The sequence below is a fragment of the Propithecus coquereli genome, unplaced genomic scaffold, assembly GCF_000956105.1.
Source record: "Propithecus coquereli isolate 6110/MARCELLA unplaced genomic scaffold, Pcoq_1.0 Scaffold15, whole genome shotgun sequence".
NCBI lineage: Eukaryota > Metazoa > Chordata > Mammalia > Primates > Indriidae > Propithecus > Propithecus coquereli.
In genome coordinates, this window is record NW_012139413.1 from 11455395 (window position 1) to 11474267 (window position 18873).

General features: G+C 33.9%; 1 protein-coding gene across 1 annotated transcript in view; it reads right to left on the reverse strand.

The window, feature by feature from the left end:
- Positions 1–1462: 1462 nt before the first annotated feature.
- TBL1XR1 (transducin (beta)-like 1 X-linked receptor 1) overlaps positions 1463–18873 on the reverse strand; it is a 177312-nt gene continuing 159901 nt past the window's right edge. Inside the window, exons 11-16 of the mRNA XM_012640204.1 lie at positions 12048–12169; positions 11834–11908; positions 8830–8957; positions 8072–8237; positions 2663–2764; positions 1463–1796 (exon numbers count right to left, since the gene is read on the reverse strand). Coding sequence (XP_012495658.1) covers positions 1770–1796; positions 2663–2764; positions 8072–8237; positions 8830–8957; positions 11834–11908; positions 12048–12169 — 620 coding nt within the window. The 3' untranslated portion in view covers positions 1463–1769. The remainder of the gene's footprint in view (positions 1797–2662; positions 2765–8071; positions 8238–8829; positions 8958–11833; positions 11909–12047; positions 12170–18873) is intronic.

Here is an 18873-nt window from a genome sequence, read left to right on the forward strand (position 1 = left end):
AAGCAACAAATGCTGAAAATCAAAGCTGCATTACTTACTTGGGTTAAATTAGTTTCCACTTAAACTTAGGACATAGGTTAAAATTTTAATAGTAAAGGCCTCAAAATAATTAGTGACAGAAATAGTGTTATAAATTTGCTAAGCTCAATAACAAGCAATTCCTTAATTAAAGTCTTTGAGATATAAATTTGACAACTATTCTGTTCAAAACTGACATTCCTGGATTCCTATGTTAATCATGACAAACCCTGTTAGTCACATATATAAACATGGCCTCATGCTATCATTTTTCTATACATTTTACTTTCAGTTGCATGAGAACAAAAGGAGGAGTGATCTGATACCTGTATCTTTATGAAAATACTTGATATTATAAAGAGTAAAAGACATGATATAGTAGTGATTACTGAAAAAAAAATAGCAGCTTAAATCTACCTATATTTGAAAAATGTACTCACAAGTACCACAAATGCAGAATCAAAGCAGCAGGGAGGTTAGTGCAATTATACTTAAAAAAAAAAAAATCTGAATCACTGCTATTTAAAAGCGTCTTGAAGCAAGTCTTTTGTTTTAAAGATTGTTTTGTAAACTAAGGTAGCAAACATTTTGCCATGTAATGGCAGTGTTATATGCCGTCATCTTGCTTTGTATAAAGAAAAATAACATCAGAGATTTTTTAATACTGGAGTTTGGTTACATTACATATTTAAGCTTCTACACAGAATGATGGACACTTTGAGAAGCTAATCCTTATCCAGAAACATTTTAATCTCTTAAAAAACAAAGCAAAACAAACAACAAAAAACCCCAAAACTACTTTGCTCCTTTTCACAATAGTGCACATTTTAACCATAATTTAGTTATGGCTACAAAACATCAGAAGATTTTTTTTTAATGTATCTTCTCTATGGTATTTAAAAAAAAAAACAAAACACATTTTGTGCCCTTCTAGTCTGTAATTGGCAGAAATATGTCCCAAAAAAGAAACTATTGCATTTAAGCCACATCACCAACAAAAACAGAGCATAATACCCTTTTACTGATGTGTCTTACAGATTGACATGACCAAAGTCATACGTTTTCATTTATTTTCCAATTCCCCCTTCCACAACATGCACCAATTGAATATATGCTCTGGGAGCCATAAAATGTACCAAACATCTACCTCTTCAAAAGAATGCATTAAAATATTTTTAAGAATTTTTTTTTGTTGTTTAAAAGGTGAAAAAAATATAAACAAGAAACTGATTCACTCCCTTACTTCATGCATCCATAATCTAAACCAAAAAACAAAATTTAAAAGCAAGAACAAACTACTGCTGCAAGTTTTTGTAAGTCCATTTTCTCTGTACATACAAACTGCTCACTACTGAAGGGAAAAAAGAATATAATCCATGGTGTCTGCTGATTCAAAGGGGAGAAACAAGGCTGTCATTAGTATCCAAAACTGGTACATGTATGGTCTGGTTTTATAATGTATATTTCTTTCTCTCTTCTGTTTTTCATATCCAAAACTTCTAAATGCTATTTTAGGGGCACAGCAGATTAGATTCCAGCACTTGGTGAACAGAATTCACAAGCTGTGACAAAACTCTGTCATCTTCAGGGTGCAATTTTGTTTATATACACTGTATGTATATATTTCTTTTAGATTTGGCTGTAGTGGACTGGCCATGGTTCAAGTGGGACTATAGCAGTACATGGGTCAGGGACAGTCATTTTGGCTATGTACACATTCATAGTCGGTCCATGGCTTCCAACTAGTAGCGCTATTTCCGAAGGTCTAATACACAAACCTGTAAGAGATTAAAATAATCAACCAGTGTGTTCAGAATTTTACTGTACATTTTATGTTTAACTTTTCTATAGTACAATTTGGAATCTGTTTCTTAGTTCCAAATTCACAAAATGGGTAAAGCACAGTAGTCATGAAAGTATAGGCACTTAACCAGTAGATACTGGACAGATCATTTAAGTAGATCAAGCAAATAGCCATGAACTAATACTATGGGGAAAGAACCATGGCTAGGATTTCTTAGAATTTACTATTAAAAAGAGAAAAATGCTCAAAACAGACCATTTCCTATCACTTGGACCTGAATGAAAGGTATCACAGATTATATTTAGCTACAGCTTCAGTAAACAGCTAATGGCTATGCTCCTTCTATCTTCCCTTTGCTTTTAGAGCTTTGGAAGCCACAGCAGCATTTCTGTAAAGAGCTGGCCAACCTCATCCTGAAAGTCTCTCAGTATCACACGTTCCTCAATGCAGGAACCAACTGCCTCTAATACCACCTGTCTTGGGCCAACAACACACTTCTGTGGGGAGGAAAAGGTACAAATAGGAATTAAAAATTCAAATCACTCTCAGAGTACTAACTCTGCTATATTTAATTTCATTAATGAAGGTTTACATAAAAAACAACTGCCCATTTCTTGATTACAAAGGCACTCTCTTAGCAAAGATAGCTTAAATTTTGTTTACATTATTTGAATGCAATAAACATGAAAAGTATACAACCTTCAGGGGAAAAAAAGCAATACCATATCTTAAAATTTATTTTGAAAAGAACACCGTGTCACTACCATGATAAGCCACATTCCAATGTGCGTACACACCCTCCCCCCCATACCCTCTTTGGAAATACTTTACTATACTTACTGAACCATCTGATGCACTGGCTCCAACTTTGTCTCCTGCTGCATTCCAACAAACTTCAAAAATTCCACCTGTTCCCCTATAGCTGTGAACTAGAGCACCTGTCTAAAAAATGAAAAACAAAATCTTAAAAACCATTATATTATTGCAAATCCAAATGATATAAAAATATTTCATGATCTTATTTCTAGCAATCAGAGGTGAGACTTAGCTTCAACTATAAAATAAGTACAAGTTCTGAAATTCTACAAACATGATGTGATGATCCTTTTATAAAAAGATAATACTAGCCTGCTCTCAAAAGGTTACTCACGTACACATTCAGTTTCTCCCATATTGATTACCATTCTTGGCTAAGGTATCTTTGACCTCTTTGACACAGCTACCAACTAGAAGTAAACATTCGGTGTATGACATGAAGTAAGATTTATTGTTGTTGAAGGATGCATGAGTTTAGTTAACACACAGAGAAACAAAATTAATTCAGAATTTCTTTGCCAAAACTCCCAAAGAGGAAGTATAACAAACTACTAAACATAATTTCAATAAGTCTGTTATTTACTCCATATTTACTGAGTAGCCCCTAAACTAGGGGAGTTAGAAGCTAAAACAATGTAAGACATGTACATTATTCTTGAAAGATGTTATAAATTAAAAAAAAAAAAAAAAGAAACCACAGCTGGGAGTACTAACAATTTCATCAATTTACCTGAATTGTAACTAAATTATTTTATTCCTTCAGCAATGAAAACAAAAATCATTCAGCTGTCCCCGAAAAACAGTTAAAAATGTATTCTCCTATGAAACCAGGTATTAAATAGGGCAGTGGTCAGAGGTCCTGCTGTGAAAACTGGAAAACCATGAAAAACATACTTCTGGTGTTTTGTCCTGACAAATCTGAAAAGTGATCTCTGTAGCTTTATGATAACCTAAGAAGCCAAGCTAGAGGTAGCAGATCTACCTAAAAACAACATGACAAAAAGCCACGTACATTTGAAATATTTTCCATACAGCCTATCCAAGTTAACCACCAGGCTAGAAGACTGGTTTCCCTCACTTTCCTTCTTAAATTCAGTCTAGTAATGTGACGCAAACCATAGGTGCACCTGCTAAGGCTGATCAGATTGGGAAGGTTCAAATGGTTTTCTTCTCTACTTAAAATTTCTTGCAATATATGAGACTTTGAGTACAGTTAGCCTTGAATATCTATGGTTACTTAATGAGGGGGCAAAAGGAGTGGAACCAACAAAATCTAAAGTTTCTGAGATATAGAAAGTAAACTGTATAGTCAACCTACACACCTATGATCTACAGTCAACGCTGGGGTTAAAAAACAAACAGCTTTCTTTCAAAAGCACTTGCCAATTTCTAAGCTTGAAATAGGCTATAATGAATCAATACAGTATGGTCAACAAGGCAGAGCTATGACATTTAAAAAGGCCAATGGACTGGATCATCAACGTCTACCTCAAATCTCATGTATGTTGGGACAAGCCTTCAACAACACACCTCCCAAATGCTTAGGTAACATATCACCCAAGTAATGAATGAAAAAAACCCCAACTAGATGTATATATAACAAAAAAAATGACTTTCTCATGTACTAAAAATTAACTAGATGCCATTTTACTATTTTCAAACTTAAAAAAAGTAAAATGAGAATTTCGATACACTATGGTGATATAACAAAATAATATGGATAAGGTGCTCAAATGCTCTTAAAAGCCTAGCAGTATCTTTCACTAACACTCTGGCAAATTTCATTGAAACTGATTTTGTCACAGTGGATTAAATGAATGACTGAAAATGTCCTAAACATGAGCAACTTACTTTTAGTAAGTAAAAGGAATATATTTTTTAAAAGATGTCATTCACAATAACATAGAAACCATAGGCACCTTAGAAAACATTAAGAAAAAAAAAGATTTTGATAGAGAAATTATAAAACTTTACTGAAGAAATAAAAGACAAAATAAATAAACACATATTTATGGGTGATAAAACTCAATAATAATTTCCCCAAATTTCATCTATAAATTCAACGTACTCAAACAAAATCCAGAACTACATGCTCTTTTTTTTATGGAAATATGAAGAATAATGTGCCGAGAACAGAAAAGCAATTTTGAAGAAGGGGACTTATAAAGTCATTCAAAAACTATGCTATTGATTCAGGTATATACAAATGTATCAATCAAATAACAGAGAATCTAGAAACAAACCACACAGATGAACCTGGTATATGAAAGCGGCATTATGAAAACAGTAAGGGGACAATGAATGGTACTGAGACAACTAAGTATTCATACGGAAAGATAAAAATTATATCCCTACCTCACATCACATATAAAAAATCAGTTCCACAGAGGTTAAAAATATAAAAGAAAATAAATACTTATGAAAAACTATCAGAAACCTCAATGACATCTACATAAGGAAGAATGTATTAAGCTGCAAAAAACACCATGAAAAAAGAAAGACCTAGCTGGGTGCAGTGGCCCATACCCATACCTATAATCCCAGCTACTCAGGAGGCTGAGGCAGGAGGATCGCTTGAGCCCAGGAGCTGAAGTCCATCCTGGGCAACCATAGCGAGACCCTGCCTCTAAAAATAAATAAATAAATAAATAAATAAATTTAAACCAAAAAAAGACAGACCAATAAATCCAAACACTAATTAAAAATTTCTATATAATAAATACCCCACAAAGAAAATGAAAAGACAGGGAACTCGGAGATATTGCAATCCACATGACCAAGAAGGATTAGTATCCAGAATGCATAATGAACACTAACAAATCAATATGAAAAATAAAGAAAACAACTGAAAAGTGAGGGGAAGGGTAAACTCAAAAAAGTGAAAAGAAATTTAAACTCATCAAGAATTAAGGAAATGCAAATTAAAATAAAATACCATTTCATATCCATCAAACAGGAAAAATGTTTAATGGTCTGATAATTTTAGGATAGGAGAAAATGGGAAATTCTAAATATTGCCATTAGAAGTGTAAAGAGTTAAGCGATTTGGAGAGCAGTTTAGTATGTATGTATATATACTGTTTGGGTCCATGATTTCCACTTATAGATGTATTTATAGTAAAGCATTAGAGAAACTTTCATTCATGTACACAACATGTGCAAGTATGTTCACATGTTGTTTATCATATATTAAAAGTCCCTCAATAGGACAATGAATTAAAAAACTGATACATTCATACAATGCTCTAGAGCAGTCAAAATAAACCATCATTCTAGAGCTACATGTATTTTTTTCTTTTGGGGAGAGAAAAGGTTTTGTTCTGTCACCTAGGCTGGAGTGCAATGGCCCGATCATATAGAGCTGTATGTAACAATGTGATTTATATTTCAAAAAACAAAGTGGTAAAAAAATACAAGCTTGGAAAGATATATATGATTTATTACAATTTTACCAAAGAAAATAGTAGCATATGTCATTTATCATGGGAATGACAGACATTCTCTTCAGGACTGCCATAGCTCTAGGAAAGATGAGGAAAATGGAGGTAAACACTTCAGGTATAGATAACATTTTATCATGTAAAAACAGGAAAAAAGAGATCTAAAATAAGTGTGGCAAAATGTTCCTATCAATTAAATATGGGCAATAGGTACATGGGTGTTATGTTATTTTCTATTTGAAAGACTAACTTGAATATACACGGAGATTTATATTATTATTTATATTTATATTCACTTTCATAAACTACTCAACTGTTGTTCAGTTTTAAAAAGTTTACTTGGGTGTGCAGTTAGTGTCCTCCCACAAACACTAAAATCTGGAAACAAATTTTTAAAACACATACATCATAGTTACAGAGTATATCCAAAATATACTCATAAAGAGAGAAAACAGAGGAGTAGAGGTAAGAAAGTAATGAAAAAATATTAAGGTAGAATACCATTACTTTAAAATTTTATTAAAATATAAATATAAGATTCTGGCTTAATAATTGTTCAACTAGAAAAACATTTATAATTCGTATCACACAGGGTTTATTTTTCCAGTACATAAAGAGCCCCCATAAATCAAGAAGACCAATAGCCCAGTTGAAAACCAAGGAAAAAACATGATCAGACAGTTCACAAAAAATTAACATAAACTCTTAAATATATAGAGATTCACAACCTTACTCATAAAGAAATGCAAATTTAAAACTACACTGAAATAACGTTTTTCACCTATAGGTTGGAATGTGAGGCAACATATTCTCCTACATTGCCAGTGGTAGTGTAAAATGAAAGAATCACAATGCTTTTATTCACAAAAAGAACTAAGGAGGAAAAGAAAAACTAATAAAAATAGTTACCAGCAAATGAAGCCAGAAATGGGAAATACTTCTTAGTGTACACCTTCATATAATGTTTGGTGCTTCCTGAACCATATAAATGTATAACTTAATCAAAAACACTTGAAAATGATGACTTAAGCAAATTAGTTTGTGAAATCAACTATGGTGGTCGTCAGCTACACAGAAATAGCCCACAATAACTTACTATGTGTGCACTACAACCAGCAAAGATCTCATGGGTGAATCCAGTGACTGCTATTAAAAAAACAAAGTAAATGCACTGGGCACGGTGTTTCATGCCTGTTATCCTAGCACTCTGGGAGGCCAAGGCAGGAGGATCCCTTGAGCTCAGCAGTTCAAGACCAGCCTAAGTAAAAGCAAGACACAGCTTCTATTAAAAATAGAAAAATGAGCTGGGCATGTCCTCCTTTAGTTCCAGCTACTCAGGAGGCTGAGGCAGGAGGATGGCATGATCCTGGGAGTTTGAGGCTACAGTGAGCTGTGATGACACCAGGGCATACTACCCTGGGCCACAGAGCAGGATTCTGTCTTGATAATAATAATAAAAAAAAACCATAGTAAATCAAACATAAAAACTAAAACACTGAGAAAATTTAAAATGAAGGCAACAGGCTGTTTTCTCCACTTTTAAGAAGGGACCTCTATGGCATTGTCCCTGAAAATGTTAGTTTGTTTCTGATATATCACTGTGTTCAGCGATAAAATCTTGTTCTTTAACACATTTTTTTACTGCTCATATATAGCCCCTTCAAAGAAAATAAAATCTGTCATTTAAGTGAATACATTTTAAACTTTCACATTTTATGTCTACAAAGCTGTTGGAAAAAACAAGGAATAAAATAATAAACAAGAAATCTAAATCCATTTCTAAATTCTGGTCTACAACAGGAAAATAAAACTTCAATTGTTTTCTGTATTCGCTTAGCTGTAAACTCCCCAAACATGTACACTCACTTTAAAACCAAGAATTGAATTAATGCCACATGAGGAATAACAACCAAAAAGGAAAAATATATTTGTATTGGCAGATGCTTCTAACTAAATGTATGAGTACTTGACCATTTAAATAACTCAGACATACCTGTGTGTTCCAGATGTGCACACATTTGTCAAAAGAACCACTTGCCAGATACCTGCCATCAGGACTGAAAGCTACACTGTACACAGGCTCTTGGTGTTTTGTCAAAGTATGGATGCAAATCCCTCGGTCTACATCCCATAACCTAACAGTAGAATCAAAGGATGCACTGAAAAGGGAGGAAAAAAATGATTTAATAAGTAATGAAATACTTTCCCAGCCTTGTCCCCAACTTCCTATATTCAAGCACTCCTAATAAATAGCTGACCACAAATTCTTTAAGAGAAGTAGATTGGACTGTTAGGAAGAAAGCATCCTAAAAACGGAAGCTAAAAAAAAGAAAAAAGAAATTTAAAGCATCCCCAAGTCCCTAAATTGGAAAACATACATAAACTAATTCACTGCATTCCTTTCTCTTTAAATAATCCCTGTTTACTGATACATGGTTTTGAACACTGAATAGGCCATAGCTTTAAATTTATCTTTTTTCAAAAGATGCTAAAGAAATTTTATTTTACTATGCCTCAATTACTTGGGTTTTAATAAATATTTGGTATTGGTCAATATATGATTATATCCAGATACAAAAAACCATTATGACCTGAAATATCGATAATAAAACCCTGTGTTTAAAGGTTCCCATTAAAAATATATTCCTTGTAGGATAGATACATTTCATGAAATCTTCCCTAATTTTCTGTCATATTAGAAATTTTATTTGTAGAAGACTCATAAAAGGAAGAATAAACAAGAAATATCACCTTGCTAACATAAGGTTGGCATTTGGATTATTTGTCCCTGGTCCTGTTGGACTCCATTTGATAGTATAAATTTCTTTATTATGTGCTTGCAAATCATGGACACAATTGTCTTGTTTCATACTCCATATCTAAACAAAAAACAAAAATGTATAACATTAGTTTTCTCAACAATGAGTACACTTAAAATATTATCTGGCCAGTCCAAAATATGAGTGATGTAATCAGAATGGTTACAGAAGAGAATATTTACAAAGAAATTTAAATATAGTAGAAATATTTAATATTTGTATTTCTGTAAAAAAAAAAGTTAGCTTTAAGCCTTTTAAAAAGAATTCACTATTATGAGGTTTGGAGAATGAATTAACTGTAGCTGTTCGAAGACTTCTTTTGATAGCTTTAGATGGTGCAAACTTCAAGATTCAAGAAGTTCCTGAAGTAACAATCGTAAAATGTTAAAGTCACAGTTCTTATACTGTTCTTTAAAAAAAACCAAAATATCTATTAATACATTATCATTTGCTCTGAGAATGTAGAAGCAAGCAAATTTTGTCATGGGGAAAAAACAAATAAGCAACTTCCAAATAATATGTTGACTCTCATAAAACTACGAAAAGTAACGGATGCCATAATTAAAAGAGTAAGTAGAGAGTATGCCTTTCCTGAGATGAAAATATACCTGTGTATATCAATTAAAAATGCATATTATTTTTGATCAAAAATTAATAGAAACTTATACCACAAGTATTTCTGGCATAATCATTCAATAAAAAATATCTTGCCAAACACACAGCTCCCAAACCCAAGGGTCAACAACAACAAAATTAGCTGGACTTCACATTTTTGCAACATAATGAATAAAAGATAATGAATCAACAGCATGTGTTTTTTGCACCCCAGGTATTTACAACTCCAAATAAAATAAATCCAAAAGACATACTTCCGGGACTTATTTTATTAGACCTTTCAATAGCATTTGATATTTTCGGCCACTTTCATTCCTCACCTCCCTTGAAATATTCTTCTCCACATACCCACTCTTTCCACTGTAGAAATCCCTTTTCAGTTTCCTTTGGGAAGCTCATCCCTCTTGATATGGTAATTGTTATAAGTTTCTTAAGACTTATTTTTTTAGGTTCTTTCTTTTCTTACTCTGTGCTTTCTACTTACACAGTTTTGTCCATTCCAAAGGCTTTCAATGACCACCCACCTGCTGAGAATTTCCAATTTTTCACCTCAAGAGTTTTCCTGAGCATCAGACCCACCTATCACCTCCACTTGAATGACTCAAAGATACTCAAGCTCGACATGATCTTCTCGCTCCATCTGGTATTCTCTCCTCTCAGAAAATGGTTCCATTACACCTTCTCCATCCACCTAGTTTCTGCTTTAAAATCTTATGTTACCTTTTATTCTTAGATGAAAAAAGCTTTCTAACAATTTCTAGCTCCAACCTTTCTCTCTAGCTGCAACTCAATCCATATGACACAAGACTCTTTGGACAGTAGTATCATTTTCTCATATCGGCCTTCTATCACTTCCTCTTATGTGCTACATGCTGTTCCAAAGAAATTTTTTCATTTTGTAAGCATTAATGCACGTGCATGCAAAGAAAACTCAAAGATAAAAGCATTTTTACTAGCAATGTTTTCAAGGGAACCCAAACTTGAAAACTTCCTACCTAAAAACACACCAAGTACTTTTAGGGAAAAACACCCATAAGGGTTCCCAAGGTTACATTTAGTCCGTTCACGGTAGGAGGAAAAGTATTTTCCCCTCATGATTATCATATCTGTAAGGGTCATCACAACTGCAGTGACTGGTACTGCCAAGTCAAGAACAAAATTGTTTTTGGTACAGAGTTAGCTATTACAGGAGAGGGCTCAAGTTTTCATTTATTTTGGAGATTAGTAATAGGTTGTTCTTCACCTCAAAATTCTTTTTTCCCCAACTGTGGAATGTGGTGAGCTTAGGTGTAAGCTATCAATTTTGCTTTTAGTCGCACAACAAGAAAAAAAAATTCATGTTGAGATGAGGATATTGACATGTCCACTAGGCTCACTCACTAAGAAATTTTCTGCTATATATGTTTCCCAGTAAGGGTGACATGAATTCGCACAAAAGCAGTATCAAGTTAATACAATTCATAGAATTTCAGTCAAATCCACGAATGCTACAAAGATCTTGAGTACATATTAGTCAAATCTTTACATGTGCAAATACTTTCTAATGATGAATACAATTTTTAACAAGACCTTTCTTACTATCTATATAGTTAACTATATATAAGTATATATATATACACCTATACTATAGTTAACTGCATATGTCTTCTTGACTAAGTCATGGAGTACCCAGAAGTTTGGTTAAACATTATTTCTAGGTGTGTCTGTGAGGGTGTCTCCAGATAAGATTAACATTTGAATCAGCAGACTGAGGAGAACAAACTGACCTCCTCGATATGGATGGGACTCATCCAGGCTTTTGAAGGTTTGAATAGAACAAAAAGGTGGGGGAAGTGAAAATTCTGTCACTGGCTGCTGAACTAAGATGTTGGTCTTCTGCTCTTGGACTAGGACTTTACACCATTGGCACTCTTGGTTCTCTGGCCTTGGAATTTGTACTGGAACTACACCACCAACTTTCCTGGGTCTCCAGCTTGCAGAAAGCAGATTATGGAACTTCTCAGCCTCCATAATCATGTGAGCTAATTCCTCATAATAGATCTCTCATCTATCTATCTGTTCTATTTCCCTGGAGAGCCCTTACTAATATAGTATCATAATTCCCATTGTACAGCTATCTGTTTAATAGAATTTGTTATATTCAAGTATTTTTATATATTTTTAAAAATATAAAAAACAATGATTAACCACTAAAAATTAGGACAAATCCTCATCGAGGCTTAAATAGTCAATGTAAAAGATACATTCTAAATGGTCTTAAAATGGCCAAGTAGCCACACTGCATGTCACCCCATCCCATTTCTTCCCACTAACTCAATTACCTTCAAAGTCATGTCATCCGAACAGGAGGCCAGGAGGTTGCCAGTTGGGTCCCATTTGATAGCATTTACTTCATTCTAAAAATAACAGTAAATATTCACATTTTCATTTTATAAACTGGGTTGCTGTTTGAATAATAAACATACATATATCAAAACTATTGTTTAACATTATTTGTTCATCATAATGACTTTATGGGGAAAAAAAGTTTCTCACCGTATGTCCTTGGAATGTTTTAATAGGTCTGTCTTGTCCTAATTTACAGACATGAATGCACATATCTGTACTACAAGAAGCAAAGGTGTTGTTGCTCTGCCAATCAACATCCAATGCTGGTGCTGGAAAGGAACAAAGGTTAGGTTTGCATTATTCCACATGTACTAAAAGCTAGGAGCTACAGCTATCAACCATGGTTAAGCTAATTAAATACACTAATAGGAACTTAAACATTTTACTTCAAACTTTAAGATACTAAGAAAAAAATACAAAATATTTAAATATTGCAAATATTAATTTCAGCTTAGTTATCTGTGTGAGTCACAGCCTAACAGAAAGTACACTGGCCTAATAACTAGGAGATTAGGGTTTCTTAGAGTTTGCTCTATAAATTTCTAGCACTGGGTCTTAGGTTCTCTTTTCAAAAATGACAAAAGTAAATGTGATGCTATTCTTGTTATTTCTAAAAATCTACGCGTGTTCAACGAAAAAGAAAACCTTGTTCTGCCATTGCCTATTAGTGGACCCAAGCAAGCCACTTGACCTCTTATCATATTTCCTCATTTAAAAATGGGGATAACATACAGGTTGAACATTCCTAATTTGAAAATCTGAAATCTAAAATGCTCCCAAATCTGAAACTGAGTGCTAACATGACGCCACAAGTGGAAAATTACACATTAACACAAACTTTACTTCATGCACAAAAATTAGTAAAAAAAAAAAAAAATACTGTATAAAATTACCTTCAGGCTATGTGTATAAGGTATATATGAAATATAAATTAATTTCATGTTCAGACTTGGGTTCCATCCCCAGGATATCTCATTATACACATGCAAATATTCCAAAATCTGAAACACTTCTGGTCCCAAGCATTTTGGATAAGGGATGGATACTCAATCTGTACCACCTTTAAGCTTAGTATAGAAAGATGATGTGAGGATCAAGTGAGACAATGTGTGCAGAAAGTACTTTGTAAATTACAAGAGTTAGACAAATGTTACACTGGTCTAAGTATCATTTCCATTATCATCTATTCAACTAATAAACAGAATATTACATATGATTTGCAAATACATTTTCTTCTAAGCAATTCTTGTCAAATACTTCTTAAAATTTATTTTCGTCAAATACCTCTTAAAATCGAATACCTCTTAAAAATCATTGAATTTAAAACCTCAGAAGCCCAAAAGCTCCTGACATTTAAATATCTAATCTGATGTTAGCTCCAGTATGATTAAACATGGTTTCCCCTCATTTTCCCCTGCTGTAAGGTGCAAAGGCTCTCTGTAATTAGCAACACAGATTAAGGTAATGATACCAAGTAATTGGGTTAAGCAACAGGCGCATACCAAGAACACTGATTTAAAGCAGGGATCAACACACTATGGCATAAGAGACAAGAAGTTTTTACACTGCAATTAGTTGAGTGGGGGAATCAAAGGAAGACACAAATCACATGAAACTTAACCCCTGATTTAGAGGGAAAACTTACAAGGACAAAAACAGGAGGGTTAAAGTTAAGCTATGCATGCTAATTGTTAGAGACATAAACATTTAAGAGATCAGAGATGGTCTCTATGAGATGGTCTCTAGAGATCAGAGCTGGTCTCTATGAGAAGGAAAAACAAAGCCACTCTCTCACTGTATATATTAAGAACTAAGTATAATAGTAACAGGCTATGTTAAAACTAAACATATTATAAACAAGTGTTTTGAGCAATTAGACTGATAACCTGAGGATATATGTCATGTATGAGAACTTACAACTATGGACAGAAACAGTAAAAAAGAAAGGAAAAGGAAGACTCAAAGCACTGATGATTCAGAAAGGAAAATTTAATCAGGATTTTCAGAACTAGAGTAAGACACAGGACAACAAGCTAGAGTGAAACTGATTTTATTAACTAGTTAAAGACAAATCAGGTAAAACCAAAATCGTAAAGTACAGCTCAAAAAAGCTAACGGTACTAATGTGACCAGACATTAAAGAACTAGTTTTGGGTATATGTCTATGATGAAAAACAAGGTATGAAGACACTATTTGGATTTAGTGAGCTTATAAAGCAAAGAAATATTTACAAGATGGGGTAGAAAATATTTGATGGGAACTTACTATGGAGAGGGTATGAAATTTAAAATATATATATATATTATTATAATACTATATATAATATCTAACCCTCCCCCAAGTGATCTTATGAAAAACACAGAGGCATATAAAAATATTAACATAAATTCACCTTTTATACAAAATTTCAAATTATGAGAACTCCCATCAAGTTAAAAAAAATAACCAAGAATCACATAACTTTAGAGCTGGCGAGCTGAGTAAACTAGGCCATGCTTCTGTTCTTGTCATACAGTAGCACTACTTTAGCTGGTGTTTGATCTTTCCTTCCACAGACCTTCGCACCCATGCTATGTGTCCAATTCCCAGCTTCTGAGTGATTCACTGCTAAGAGTAGCAAACTGCACAGAACAGCCCTGTTCTGTGGCTGTGTCCCCCCGGCTGATTAGTACACAAAGGCTAGTGGGATGTGGTTTATTCAAAGGGAGGGAGGGGGAATTTAAAACCCTAGTACCCTTGGCTCAAGATAAGAGAAATTCTGAGGAGCAATAAATACTCCAAAGCTCCCCTCTGGATCAGGCTAAGACTGGGCCTTCTTCAACAGAAATCACATCCTTCCTTGGCTACTTCCCTCTTCCCCATTCTGCTTCCAGTATTTCTTCACTTGTTTCTCCTGGGAAGGTTTCTTCAATAAATCACTTCACTCAAATATATGGCTCAGAGCCTGTCTGCCTTTTGGAAGAATCCAACCTAAATCAGCCAGTAAACAGAAAACACAGGCCAACTTTTATCAACATGGTGTGTGAACTCTGTTTATGGGTATCACAGCTTCTGACAGCAATGTGGATGACTGTCCTGTTCATTTGTCAGCCTACTCTCAGATTCATTCCTTACCATACTATTCCCCACTATGCTCTGCAACCCAGGAGGGCTCACTATTGTAAATTATATTTCCCAGGCTCTTGCACCTACTGGTTTCCAGATGGGTTTATATAATGAAAGACACTGTCAGGCTGGGTGTCTACCCGTGGCTCTTGCTCTTGCCAGGCAGCCTCTCTCACAGCTCCAATGCCTACTGGACAGGCTTAGGTCTCCTGCAGTTGCTAATCTCTGGGTTACCTCATAGTCCTCTGTTTTTCATTCTTTCCACTGCAACTATTTTCTTGTATTAAATTCCCTTTCTTGGACTATCTGGTTTAGATTCTGTTTTCCTGCCTGGAACCTGTTTCAGTAACTACTATACTTTCAATTTAACGTTAAATATTATTACTTAAAATATCATTTAAAAAATTTTAACAATTATTTGGTAAATAATTGTTCTAGTGTTAACAAGTAGAAGGGGGGGGTGAAAAAATCTAATTCATTTAGAAGATAAAGATACAATAAAATGTTATGAAGAAGGCCAAATATCTATCGTGATGCGTCACAATGTTGATTTCATATACGGCAGTCTGCAAAATGTTAGAGAGGACACTGAGAAAATAAAAAGTAGCATTAAAACAAATACACCATTAGGCTCAGAAAATGCAAAACCAAACTAAATAACAAAGTAAAGATTTTTGGGAGCTAGGGAATGTTGTAAACATGAGTTTTATCATTAAGACTTCTGTGATATGTCTGGCTCATAAAATATAATGGTTATAGACTGATGTAATCTAAGAACACATACTTCCTTTACTTTATTCCTAAAATGAGTCTACATAGTACAAGTTCTTTAGGAATATATCTCTAACATAAAATGTATTTTTACGTACCCAATTTAAGAAGTGTGTTCACTATTACTGGTCTCATTTTACACATGATAAAAGAGGTGAAGAAAAGTTAGTTTTCCCAGAGTTCTTACAAGTTTTTGAAATCCTGGAGCTAATATTAAAATTTCTGCCTCCACCCATTCTGATTTATTCTCATTAACCCATGTAGCCTCCATAATTTATAAAGAGAAAGAACAAACCTATGATGGAAGGGGAAAGGGCACATTTATTACTCACTTTTTTTTTATTTTAAAAAACAGCTTTATGAGATATAATTCACATATCATACAATTCACCAATTTAAAGCATCCAATTCATTGGTTTTGATATATTACATTATTAATCTTTAAAATTTATGATCAAATATATATAACACTAAATTTGTCATTTTAACCATTTTTAAGTATACAATTCAGTGGCATTAATTATATTCACAATGTGTAATCATCACCACTACTTCTAAAACTTTTTCATCACGCCAGACAGACACCCTATAACCATTAAGCAGTAATTCCCCATTTCCCCCTCCCACTAGCTCCTGGTAACCTCTAATCTACTTTTTTGTCTCTATGAACTTGCCTATTCTAAATATTTAATATAAATAGAATCGTACTACTTATCCTTTTATATCTGGCTTACTTCACTAATACAACGTTTTGTTTATCCAGCATCTGTTTGGCTACTGTCAATGATGCTGTCATTTACACTGGCAAACAAATCTCTGTTCAAGCTCCTGCTTTCAATTCTTTTGAATATAGACCTAGGAATGGAACTGCTATGTCATACGGTAACTCCATATTTTGATTTTTGAGAAACTGTCACATTATTTTACAAAACAGCTGTACCATTTTATATACCCACTAGTGATGTACAGAATCCTAACTTCTCCACATTCTCGTGAACACTTGCTATTTTTCAATTTTTATTAGTATAGCACTCTTAATAGGTGTAAAGCAGTATCTCATTGTAACTCATCTAGCATATATCATAATCGTCTATGTTTTATATATGAGTATACATGGAAGAAAATATAGTATAATAATTAATATGGTAATTTTAAAAGCCTGGTATACTTCCATTTCTGGCCAAAATAGAGTAACAAGGGGCCAGATTTACCTCCTGCCCAAAACAACCAAGAAACTTGCAACTTATGTGACATAATAGTTTAAGACACTGGACATCAGGGAACGAAGAGCAGTGGTCCCATTATAATTACATGATTTTGCAATCTGGAAAAAAGGTCTAGGTCTCAGGGCAAGGAAGAGGAATTCCCCCTGGAAGAGATCAATGGAATTCCTGAGTTGCAGAAACAAAGCTGAGAGTCTAGGAAGACCAAGACAGCTACAATTCACAGAACAGAGTACTCAAAAGGAGAGAGCTACACAGAGAATTACTAAGACCTGCAACGGGTCCTGCTCATGTTATTTGAGTACTAATCAGCATAAGTGTGTGAAAACATTAGTTAAGACCAGAAAAGAACGCCTCAAAAGGATACAAAGAAACAGTGCTTGCTATTCAAGGCTGGGAATGGTGCCTATATCCACAACCCAGACAAGAAAATCTCATGATTCATGAATCACTGGTTAGAGTACACATGAAGTTCTTACCTCGACAGTGGAGAAATAATTAGCCCTACACTGAGCACTGTTGCAGTGCCACTTAACAAATCTTATAAGCAAGATCCAAAAGATCAAAACCATTCCCAAGTAACTTAACTGGAGTTCCAGGACAAATTTCACAATAATTTATAACAATACAAAAATATCTAGCAACCAACAAGGTAAAATTCACAATGTCTCACTTCCAATCAGAAGTGAAGCAGGCAAGCAAATACACAAGAAATCAGGACCAAAATGGAGAAGTCAAATCATTAAAAACAACATAGAAGAGACGGATGTTAGAATTAGCAACAACACTCAATCAACTGCAAGTATATACAGCTAACCCTTGAACAACATGGATTTGAAATGTGCAGGTCCACTAATATGTGGATTTTCTACCACCTCTGCCACCTGAGACAGTAAGATCAACCAAACCCCTCTTCATCCTCTTTTTCCTCAGCCTACTTAACATCAAGATGAGAAGGATGAAGAACTTTATGATGATCCACTTTCACTTAATGAATAGTAAATATATGTTCTCTTCCTTATGATTTTCTTAATAACATTTTTTAGCTCATTTTATTCTAAGAATATAGTATATAATACATATAACATACAAAATATGTGTTAACTGTTTATGTTATCAGTAAGACTTCCAGTCAACAGTAGGCTATTAGTAGTAGTTAAGATTCGAGGGAGTTATAAAAGTTATATGCATATTTTGACTACACAGGGAGCCAGTGTCCCTAAGCCCTACCTTGTTCAAAGGTTAACTGTACCGTATGTTCAAAAAGTTAAGCAGAGACATGGAATATGTTAAACCAAACGTCTAGAAATAAAAACTACAGCACGCGATACGAAAAATACACTGGATAGGATAAGCCACAGATTAGATGCTACAGAAGAAAAGATCTGTGAACTTGAAGGCAGCATAGAAACTATCGAAAAACAAAGAAAACAAAGACTGAAAAAAAAAAAAAAGAGGAAATAAAAGAGCAGAATGTCACCAAGTTGTGGGACAACTTCACAGAATCTTAGATGAAAAGGGTAGTGGTGTGAGGAGGGGGCAGAAAATAAGATCATTATTTACATCATTTAGAATATCACTTCAAGGTAGATGGTGATAAGCTGTATACATTCTAATGCAACCACTAAAATAAAACAAAGAATTACAGGTAATATAGCTTATCAAAAGAGAAAAAAATGAAATCATGAAAAAAAGTCAATTAACCCAAATGGAAGCAGAAATACAAAAAGAACAGAAGAGACAACAGAAATACAATAAATTTAAATGTAACTACATGAATAATCACATTAAATATAAATTACCTAAATATAATAATTAAAAGGCAGAGACTGTGAGACTGAATGAAGACTGAATGAAGACAAGCAAGACTCAA